Source organism: Mytilus galloprovincialis, chromosome 1 (genome assembly GCF_965363235.1).
Source record: "Mytilus galloprovincialis chromosome 1, xbMytGall1.hap1.1, whole genome shotgun sequence".
In the NCBI taxonomy this organism is placed as follows: Eukaryota; Metazoa; Mollusca; class Bivalvia; order Mytilida; family Mytilidae; genus Mytilus; species Mytilus galloprovincialis.
This window is the reverse complement of record NC_134838.1, coordinates 127,685,112-127,696,549: the sequence shown is the minus strand read 5'-3', so window position 1 is coordinate 127,696,549 and position 11,438 is coordinate 127,685,112. Positions and strand designations below refer to the sequence as shown.

At 30.4% G+C, this 11,438-nt stretch overlaps 1 protein-coding gene across 1 annotated transcript; it reads right to left on the bottom strand.

The window, feature by feature from the left end:
• Positions 1-383: 383 nt before the first annotated feature.
• On the bottom strand, positions 384-9,722 carry LOC143058502 (leptin receptor gene-related protein-like). Its single transcript, XM_076232014.1, has 4 exons — positions 7,601-9,722; positions 7,142-7,210; positions 4,706-4,892; positions 384-2,832 (listed from the first exon to the last, which is right to left on the bottom strand). The coding sequence occupies exons 1-4, from the start codon at positions 7,615-7,617 to the stop codon at positions 2,719-2,721; spliced, it is 387 nt and encodes a 128-aa protein (XP_076088129.1). The 5' UTR covers positions 7,618-9,722; the 3' UTR covers positions 384-2,718.
• Positions 9,723-11,438: the final 1,716 nt, after the last annotated feature.

Here is an 11,438-nt window from a genome sequence, read left to right as displayed (position 1 = left end):
AAACAAGAAAACTAATGGCCTTATTTATATAAAAAAATGAACGAAAAACAAATATGTAACACATAAACAAATGACAACCACTGAATTACAGCTTTATATTTAGAACTATCAATATAATATCAATGGTTAGTAAAGAAGGCGAGACATTTCAGCATGTGCAGTCTTGTTTTTGTTTTTTTTGATAACCTTATTTAAACTATTTTGATTGTAACTTGTCCATTTTCATATGTGTTCATTTTAAATCTTGTGGGTTGCTCCTTCATGTATAGCCCTTTGCAGTGCCAATCAGTCATATATTTTACTTTCATGCCTATTCAATGACTGCCAATTTCAACAGGTTTTGATGTACAACATATAATATGGTTACCAAAGAAAAAACAAAGTAAATTGCATAAAATTTAATTTCTCCTCTATAAATGATTGACACATTACTATAAATATTAAACAAATAACAATCATGAATATTATACAACATCAAAACATTACAATCGGTGGTTTCACCCATTATAGGCAAATATTAAGTTTAAGTTAGAAGTGAAAAGGTCAGAATTATAGTTAATAAAAAATGCTATATTCCTTGAACACTGCTATAAAATATAGACAAATGCTTTCAATATGTATGAATTGTGGAGAAAATAAGGTTTCATTAAGACATACATTGAAGGCAATTTGAGTCAGCAACTATGGTTGTGTATGTGGTACACAAAATTTTCAATTTATTTCTTTAAATTGCTTTTCAGGATATTCTATTTTAATGGTGGTTTCCATGTAAACCAATTTATTTTACATGTTTGCTTGTAAGACTCATTTTTCATAGTTTTTGTCTTTTTTTTTCTACTGTAGATAATTGAAATATAAAATCTGTGACTGAATGACAAGGAATGAGAAAGAATGACATATATACACAATAAATTACATAAGTCATGAAGAATACATATATATACAATGATTGCACCAATACACTATACAAGGAATTAATTATTTACTTATTTCATAATTCTTTCTACAATTTCTTATTTTATTATATTGGATACATCTAAAAATCTGTAATTAAGCAATTTTGTGCAAATCAATAAATAAAATCCTCAATAATTTTACAAACTTTGCAATTCGAATCTAAAACAAATTCTAACATGGTGCAAATTTAAGAACTTTTGATAAAAATGAATTTCTATAAATGAGTGAATGTAAATAATATCCAACAACACAAGTTTATCAAACAAAAAGCTAGCTCTCTTTTTGATAGATGATGTAGGATACAAATACATCTTGTATCATATCAGTTTATGTACAGTCATGTGATAAGTATTCCTTGGACTGTAAACCACTAATTTTTGGTGAGAGATTTATTTTCCATGAATATAAGTGCTTGCAAATATGTTAAACTTAAATTTTTCCTTTTCTTACTTCATCCAGTTAATTTTACAATCACAAAAATTAAATCTCTGTGAAATAGGTTGTAAAGGGTTTAAAGTAACAAGCAATAATCAAAACAAGAGTTCAATAAATATTCAATAAAAACAAAACATGAAATGAGAAAAAATATACTAAACCTACATGTATGCATCAAAACAAATATGCGTTATTGTTGATAATGGCTCTAGCTATACACAAAGCTGAACATTTAATATCAAGAAATAAGAAACAGGTAGACATTATATCATAGTTTAGAATAATAAATGTTATAAGGTTTCCTTTTGTTTCCTCTGTGATAGTTCTTGGTTTATTATAATATTGTAGTTTGACAAGAGAATATGGTTCATGATTATATAACATAGGTGTAAAAATTTAACACAATTCTTTATTAACTTTTTTAAGAAGTAATGGGTCAAAGCATTATTTAAAATATAACAATACACAAACAACATACTCTGTTCCTAGAAATACAGTAAAACCTACTGTTGTTTGCACCTGTATAAAGGATAGGAGTAACTTAAAGAGCAGTTAAACGTGATTAGTTACACTGGTCACCTGTATAAAGGATAGGAGTAACTTAAAGAGCAGTCAAACATGATTAGTTACACTGGTCACATGTATAGAGGATAGGAGTAACTTAAAGAGCAGTCAAACATGATTAAATAGTTACACTGGTCACCTGTATAAAGGATAGGAGTAACTTAAAAAACAGTCAAACATGATTAGTTACAATATAATGTGAAAATATTCTTAAACAAAGCTCTGTATAAACTTCTCACAAAGAACAAATAATTTTCTTCCTTTGCCTAGCCTATACATACAGATTTAATTATATGAACATAATGTCTAGGTGCATTTGATTTGCCTGTCATGTGATTGTAAGTTACTCCTGAAGGGTTGCATTGTTTATCCCTGATACAACAATAAAATTTAACAGTATTATGAAAAGTAATTCATACCGTCTTTTGGAAGATTCAAAAAGAACACCTTATTTTGATATTTAGAAAGAGCAATCACGTAAAAGAAAGTTTAAGTCTTGCTGTAGTTGATTAAGTATGTGTTAAATAAATCCTAGGAACACAGATACAAAGAGAGCTTTGATTTGTTTCAACAATATCCTATTCAAAGTTACAGGAAACACTGAACCATCCAACTTAATAAATACAAGGTAAACATATAGTATTTTCCAAGAAATCTTATTTCTATACCATCTAGTTTCTTGAAAAATCTTTCAAGAACAATAATTCAAAATATAAATATTGTTTGCATTAAAAATAAAATGCCACTTTCTGGCTTGTGTTATCACCAGGATGAATAGTCCATATCTTCATTCCCAAATACAAAGAAGTATCCCAGTATAGTAAGGAATACCACAAGGTCACCAGCTAACACCAAAGCACAGGCTCCCCAGTCAATCTGAAAAACAAAAACAATTATTTTACAAACAAATGGAAGTTATTAACAACCTTGACTGGATATACAGCCCTCGCACTGTCAGCTTCTTTTACATTTGTCATTTCAGGGTCTTTTATAGTTTACTGAGAGGTGTTGGTTTTTGCCCATGTGTTGACCTATAGTTGTTGAGTTATTAGTCATTTAGTATTTGATGGAAAGTTGTCTAATTGTCAATCATACCACATCCTCTTATTTCTATATAAAGGGTCTTTTTTGGCCCTAAATGAGGTTCAAATATTGAAGTAAACACAAAATATTGCAAACCTGATAAAACAATATGAAGTAAAGGGGTAATCTGGCATTTTCATATTAGGTGGTATTGGGTGTCTTTTGCCATCTTGGATTGTAAAAAAACAGAGAACCAGATTTTTTATCAAGTTAGCAAAATTTAATGCAGGAATGCAGATATCTAATGTGAATTTTCATTTAAAAGAAACAATTTATAACAATATACCTTATAAATATTAATATTCATACAAGTGTAGATTATTTTTGGATGTTTTTAAATGTTTTTAAATTGGCATTTTAAGGGGAGTTAACCCTAAAACTGCATTTCCTGAAGGAATCTACACAGAATTTTCCTATTTTGTATTTTAGCCGGAAAAAAACGTAAGTTGACCCTATCTTTTAGTTTAAACATATTTAATTATAGTGGATTGGGAAACAAGTTTTGCAACTTATATTAATCCCTTTCCACTTTGCGGGTGCGAGAGCTGCCTTGTAGCGGCATTAGCCTGCTCTTTTTGCGAAATCTACAAGGGTGTCTTTAACGAGCAGAGATATTGGCTCTCTCTTAACACAGGTCAGCCATTTATCGTCCCCTTCCGAAGGACTATCATCGTTTCCTCAAGACCATACTCGCAAATGGTGTCAAGGGAGCGCCCAAAATTCAGTCCCAAAAAATTTTCATCCCGGGAATCGAACCAGGAACCTTTGTGTTAGTAGTCCGATGCACTAACCACTACTCCACGACGATCCCTATCTTTTCTTTTGATATTCTCAAAGCATTGTCTGAAAGCTATCTTTTCCTAATTTATTTTACAATTCTAATATTTTGTTTAGGTTCTAATCACAAAATGATGTTTTTCCCTGTATAATCCTTACAAAATGTGTCATTTTGTCACAACCTGTAGCTTGAGAAAATGTGCGGTGACCTATCATTTTTATTCTATTTTTGACCATTTATCAATAGATACTACACTTTGGCAAAGTATAAACAAATTCTATCATTTTTATTTTAGACTCCCATACCCCTTAAAGAAAACTTTTACATTCCATGAAGATCTTTGATAGCTTCAGACTTGTGTTTCTGTCTCATTGAAGTATATTTCCATCTCTTTTATTAAAATCATTCTTTTTTTCACACAACAATATATATGATCAAGGATAAGCAATAAGGTTTAAAACAAATTTAAATTAAAATATCATTATAATAGAATTTTTTATATCAAACTTAAATACTTGTGCGCATGAAGATCAGTGGGTTCTTCAAATTTAAATGAAATAGAGGTCAACTATCAGATTTGTACCATAATTCAGTGGGAAATACTCTATTCAAACTGCAATTTGAAACATTGTCTACATTTTATTCCACTGGTTCATAAGCCTTTAGCATAAGCTTTGCAATAAGTTATTTTATAATGTATGTCTGTTTTTTTTTATTTTCTGCTCTCAGTGTATTGTGTAATTTTTTATATTTCTCTCTTGTTAAAATGCAACAATTAATAAATTAGATAATGTTTTTTCAGCTGACAGTTTATAATAAACACACAATTCAGAAAATTCATTATTTAACTTAATAATGTAATAATATTTAGTTTATTAAGTTACTCACTGTATTTACATGTGCCAAGACAAGAGGGAGTCCAATAGCTGATATTACAATGCCTGAAGTTAAGAATATTGCAAGTTCTACGCAGGCACTACTTGCTGTGTCTAAACTGTCAGACATACGCCTAGATATAACTGTAGGTAGTGGTGACAGGAAGTAAAAAATTAATACAAACATTGGCCACCAGTTACTGAAATATATAGGAAATTAATACAAACATTGGCCACCAGTTACTGAAATATATAGAAAATTAATAAAATTAACAGTTTATAAGGAAATGAAATTTGTTTTCCACACAGTTATCACTACACATTTAACACAAACGGTCACATTCGTCTTCATCTACAAAACGACCAGTTTCTAACCTGACTGGAAGAATGCCACACCTGAGTTGCGCTATTATGGACTTTTTATTAAGTTCAATGTAATGTTCACAGCAGTATTCAGATTTTATGAGTCTCAGGGGCAGATCCAGGAATTTAGATTAGGGGGCGCAAAGTTAAATTTTCGGCAAGCGGAGCGATGCAAAAAAATTTTTGAGGTATAATTATCGAAGTTATTGAAATATTCTTCTAAAGATGGTGCAACGTAGATATCTTGCCAACCAAAACATGGCGAGAAATATTTTGTGGTAAAATTGGCGAGAAATTAAAGTTTCAAGCTAAAACCACATAAATATTTATCCCTGTCAATCTACAATCACCATAATTAACAAGAAATCTGTGAGCTTCTATTCTTTGACTCAATTATAGCTCACCTGACCAATTTTAGTTGTTAAAAACAAAAAAATCTACTTTTGCCAGCGATCTTTAATTGTCTTTTCACAAAACAAAAAAATATTATTATTATTTATTGTTTTCGGAGGTCGTGTCAAACTTTTTATATACATTATTTTATCCCAAACCACTAAAATCAGAATGAAATCCTTACGAAGATATGTTTATTTTCATGGAATCCTATGTAATACAGAAGTATGGGCTGAAGCCTTGACTGTTTATGCATGCTTCGGTAAACTATACAGTAACAGGTTGCATGTGAGAAACATAAATTGATACAAATTGATACAAATTAATAAAGTAACCTTTCGTTTGAACCAGTATTTCTATCTTCATTAAGATAGAATCTAACTTGGACTGCTTTTTAGGCTGTGCCATGATGAAATAACCAACCCAATCGCGAGTAGGGCATTTCACCTTCTTCGTGTGAAAGTGATGTATGGATGTTTTTGAACTTCTACTTACTAGTATAAAGCACATCTACTTACTCATATAAAGCACATCTACTTACTTGTATAGAGCACATCTACTTACTCATATAAAGCACATCTACTTACTTGTATAGAGCACATCTACTTACTCATATAAAGCACATCTACTTACTCATATAAAGCACATCTACTTACTTGTATTAAGCACATCTACTTACTCATATAAAGCACATCTACCTACTTGTATAGAGCACATCTACTTACTCATATAAAGCACATCTACTTACTTGTATAAAGCACATCTACTTACTCATATAAAGCACATCTACTTACTTGTATTAAGCACATCTACTTACTCGTATAAAGCACATCTACTTACTTGTATAAAGCACATCTACTTACTCATATAAAGCACATCTACTTACTTGTATAGAGCACATCTACTTACTTGTATTAAGCACATCTACTTACTCGTATAAAGCACATCTACTTACTTGTATAAAGCACATCTACTTACTCATATAAAGCACATCTACTTACTTGTATAGAGCACATCTACTTACTTGTATTAAGCACATCTACTTACTCGTATAAAGCACATCTCTACTTACTCGTATAAAGCATATCATATCTACTTACTCGTATAGAGCACATCTACTTACTAGTATAAAGCACACCTACTTGCTCATATCAAGCACATCTACTTACTCGTATAAAGCACATCTCTACTTACTTGTATAATGCACATCTCTACTTACTCCTATAAAGCACATCAGATCTACTTACTCATATAGAGCACATCTACTTACTCTTATAAAGCACATCTACTTACTTGTATAAAGCACATCCAATTATTCATATAAAGCACATCTACTTACTTGTATAAAGCACATCTACTTACTTGTATAGAGCACATCTACTTACTTGTATTAAGCACACCTACTTACTCGTATAAAGCACATCTCTACTTACTTGTATAATGCACATCTCTACTTAATCGTATAAAGCATATCAGATCTACTTACTCATATAGAGCACATCTACTTACTCATATAAAGCACATCTACTTACTTCTATAAAGCACATCTACTTACTTGTATAAAGCACATCTACTTACTTCTATAAAGCACATCTACTTACTTCTATAAAGCACATCTACTTACTTCTATAAAGCACATCTACTTACTTGTATAAAGCACATCCAATTATTCATATAAAGCACATCTACTTACTCGTATAAAGCACATCCCAGTACTAAGAATGTTACACCAACTGCTGCAGCAAAAGCCATAGCAATCAATCTGTAAATAAACATATATGTATATGTAGAATGTATAAATAATCTAAATTTAATTTTGATATTTTTAAGTCTACAAATATAGACTGTTGATTTTTGTGAAAAACTATAAATCTCAACACTCAATCTAATTTAATTTTACTTTCAAAGCATACAAAAATTAACTCAAGTTATCTTGTAGATGTACAAATAATTAAGTACATTTATATATTTTGGTAACTAACATATACATTGTACTGTCAACAATGACATTGTTCATGAGCATAATCAGAATTCACCATTAACTCAACAAAGCTGTAGTAAAATTTAATATAAAAACTTAAAAAATTAAATAATACTGATAATGCTTATATTAAATAGAGCAATAAGTTTTATGTATGTTATAAATACTTACGCTACAATTGGTTCCATCAACAACAAAAGAAAGGAAAGAACATGAAAAAGAAAATATCAATATGTTGGATTTATATCATCAATAAACTTTCTATATTTTGTATACTCCATGACTTAGTAAGAAATTACTTTTTTGCTATATAATGATTTTTGTCCTAAAATGACAAAAATTATTGTTATGTTGTACTGTAGCACCACTATAAATGGTTAGAGGAGAGCTGTGCATTTTTTGTGTTTCTGTCACAAGGTCAAGAGCCTGTAGTTTAGTGGTTATAGTTGGTTCATGCCTGTTATATTTGAATTTTGAAAATTGTTGTTGTAAAAAGTAAGCCTTAGTTTTCTCAGGTCATCATTTCAGTTTTTCTCATTATTGAAGGCTGTACAGTTGCCTTTAAATGCTTACATCCATTTTATCATTGCATTTGTTTATTAGAACTTTGGTGGGTTGTTGTCACATTGGCAATCTTTCTACATTTCCTTATTTTTCTATTTGGCCAAATAAAAATATATGTGCGGTTCCAGTTATCCGACCGTCCCTAGTTGAAACCCCCTGACCCTAGAACTTTTTGTTTCATTTCTGAAAAATAAATTTTCAAACGATCAAATTTTGAGGATTGTAAATTTAAATAATTAAATTCCAAGATTGCTGTCATCTGAATTTCCATCAGAAGTATCTGTTATGTGTAAATGCAACACATTCATAACAGAATGAAACAAAATTGACTACAAAAAGGAACATGACTGTTTAACAACCAAACTCATGTAAAATGGCGAACTTCCGGTTAAGGCGTATATAATTCAATTTCAGGAATCAATTTTTGTTAACACACAATTTTTTTCTGGATTTTGACAATCCAAGATAAAAAAAAAAAAAAAAATTGCCGACCTACCGACCCTTTTATTAAAAAGGATGTAACTGGAACCACATATATTTTTATTTGGCCTTATTTGATTTTGACTCAAGTATAGCTGTTGATTTTGTATTTACCAAATATCAAAAGACAGTTTGTTATGACCCTGTCAAGCATGATTTCATTCTTTTTAATGTAGATTAACATAATTTTTTGTGTATTATTATAAATCTTGCCATAATACTTTTAAACGTTTGTAATTACAATGCATATATGACATTCATTTCATAATGTCAGGGCTATACAACACAACATACTAAACAATAAGGGCAAACTGACTCAGACAAACATGAAAATCATATATTGAACCTAATGCCTTGCGGTCATAAAACTTTTGAGCGAGATTTTGGAACTCAGACTCAACGAATCAACCATTCAAAATACTGGATTTGGGGTTTTGAGTACAAATCTTTTTTGTAAACTTTTATAACCGGGGCCCCAGCTTTAACAGGTGTGTGAGCAAATATAACTAGATTTGGTTGTCCCTTATATTACCTGTTTCAAATAACCTTCAAGTTAGTTGAACAACAACATCATCTTTCTTGTATGTATACATGTACTTTACAATAGACAACTTTTTTGAGTTTGATGCATTTCCGTCATGCTTTAAGGGGCCTTGTCACTACCTTTCCCATGTTGAGCCATTGATTGGAAAACTATGATGCTATATTGCACAAATTATTCGGCAAATTGAATTCTTATAATTGACAATCAGCACTTGCATCATTAGGAAATTGTGATTAAGTACCTATAGAATAAACATAATTGCTATTTTATCCTGCACAATGACAACCACTTAGACGCTTGATGGATATTAATAGTGCAGGGATACAGGCGATCCCCTCTATCTGGCAAATGATGTTTTTAACGACGCACCTATAATTGACGAGTTTTTACCATTGACAGTAGGGTATTAATACACGAGTATTTATTTTGACACAATTTATGGTAAAGTTAATGTTGGGTAGTTTTGTTTCAAACAATTATAACTTAAAATATAATCTTTAACAAATAATACCATGTCTGTTATAAAGTGTATTTATTATATTATTATTCATTTATCCTGTGGCTGTGCTATAGAAAATGACTCATTGTCATAGCACCCTGACCCGCTGGTACTTAAGATAGTAAAATAAAACTATGTAAACTTGAATGTCATTACATTCGTCTTTTAAATATGTCATTGTTTTTACTGGGAAGTATTATTTAAGAGACGCAAAGGGATTTTGTTTCGAACCTCTTATTCCTGCCATTTTTCTTCCAGGTAATACGATGAATATGAAGGAGTTCCGAAAATTATTCCGAACGGCTTAGGCTAAATCCCGGACAGGCAATGAATAATCCGGATGTTAAAAAAATGTGAGGCCCCATATTAAAAAAAAATAAAATCAAAATTTTCTTACGAAGTGCCTGTGTGTTCTCCATATGAAAGGCACAGTATTAAAGGGGCACTAGCTGCCAAATTCATGTTCACTGATTTGAGTCAAACTCTAATATATTGTTTATAACAATGTGAAACATTTTCCCAAACTATCAAAAGTATAAAATAAACAATTTACAGGACATGGTCTCAATATTAAGATGTAGCTTCGTTTCGTAAGTATTTTAGCCAAAACACCATCTAATTAACTATCGAGTTGACCTCCTATGACCATATAAGCAATGTAAACATAAACATAGATATAAATAGATTAAGTAGCTCGTGCAATTAGATTTTTATTAGTCTGTTAAATGTTGTTTTATATAAATTATAAGTTTATCGTCATTTTCACCTTTATAAGAAAGATTTTTTGTGGATTGAATTAGTCAATCAAATTATTTACCTTTGTTTCACTTTCAATGTTGACCGTTCTTTTTCTTTAAATAACCATACTCAGGCAATTATATGCATTCGTTTTCTATCCTCTTTCTACGGGGATTTGGAGTTCTCATGAATTCGGATTTAATGAGGTCGAATTTTTCACTTGCAAGTAAATAATTCATTATCGATGTTTATTAGCTTTATTTGACAAACTTGAACCATTTTAGCTGATAAAAGCAAATAATAATTTCACTTTATCACTTTCATTAATGATTGAACAAAAAAAATCATACTTTAGATTTTTTATATATCTCGTAGCTAGTGCCCCTTTAAGGCATTCACGCGAGACATATTTTGCCCGATATAAATCTGATACCATTGATTATTCATTTTATGATGAATTGATTTGAAATTCAGGTATAATATTTTAGATAGGTCGACTATACTTTTAATAAATGAATCATTTATATTTGGAGTGTAGACATTCCGGTTTTGGATGCAGTTTCAGAAAAAGGAAAATGCTTTTGATATCATTAAATTCGGGTCTCAGTCAGTTTAACTTTTCGACTCTGCACACTGCACTATCACACAGTCTTATCAAACATATGATTTCCTATTTAATCCTACGGTTATTTGAACAATCTGAGTGCAAATTTATGTGATGCATCTGTCACATTGAATGAAGAATATAAATATTTTATTTGTCTCTGCTTAGATATACTAACTTTATGATTATATAATTAAAACTGTACATTTCTCCTAGATTATATCTATACGCGTTTAGGCAATAATTCAAGTTTATCGAGAGTTATACATAGGCATTCATGTTGGGAAAATTGCTCTCCTTTAATAGTTTATTTGTTTCAGTATTGTTATAAATCCGGCACAGTTTATGGCCAAACTCAGTAAATGAACAATAATTTGGTTTTGGAATTTTGACTGAAAACTTTTAGCGAGTGGGAGCCCGGACATCACACCTATTTTTTCGTAGGAGTTGTTTATAAATCATGTCAGATTAGATACGATCCGTGTAAACGATTGGACCAAAGTTTTAGTTTAATCATTGATGAATTAAAAACTCAACTAAATATTAGTATTCCACTGATTTGCATATTGATTAATACAGT

Excerpts from the sequence above, each read along its gene's own strand:
- LOC143058502 (XM_076232014.1), bottom strand. Across the intron at positions 4,893-7,141 it reads CTGGGATGTGCTTTATACGA|TAACTGGTGGCCAATGTTTG; the intron begins GTAAGTAGATGT and ends TATATATTTCAG. Across the intron at positions 2,833-4,705 it reads TCTTGGCACATGTAAATACA|ATTGACTGGGGAGCCTGTGC; the intron begins GTGAGTAACTTA and ends TTTGTTTTTCAG.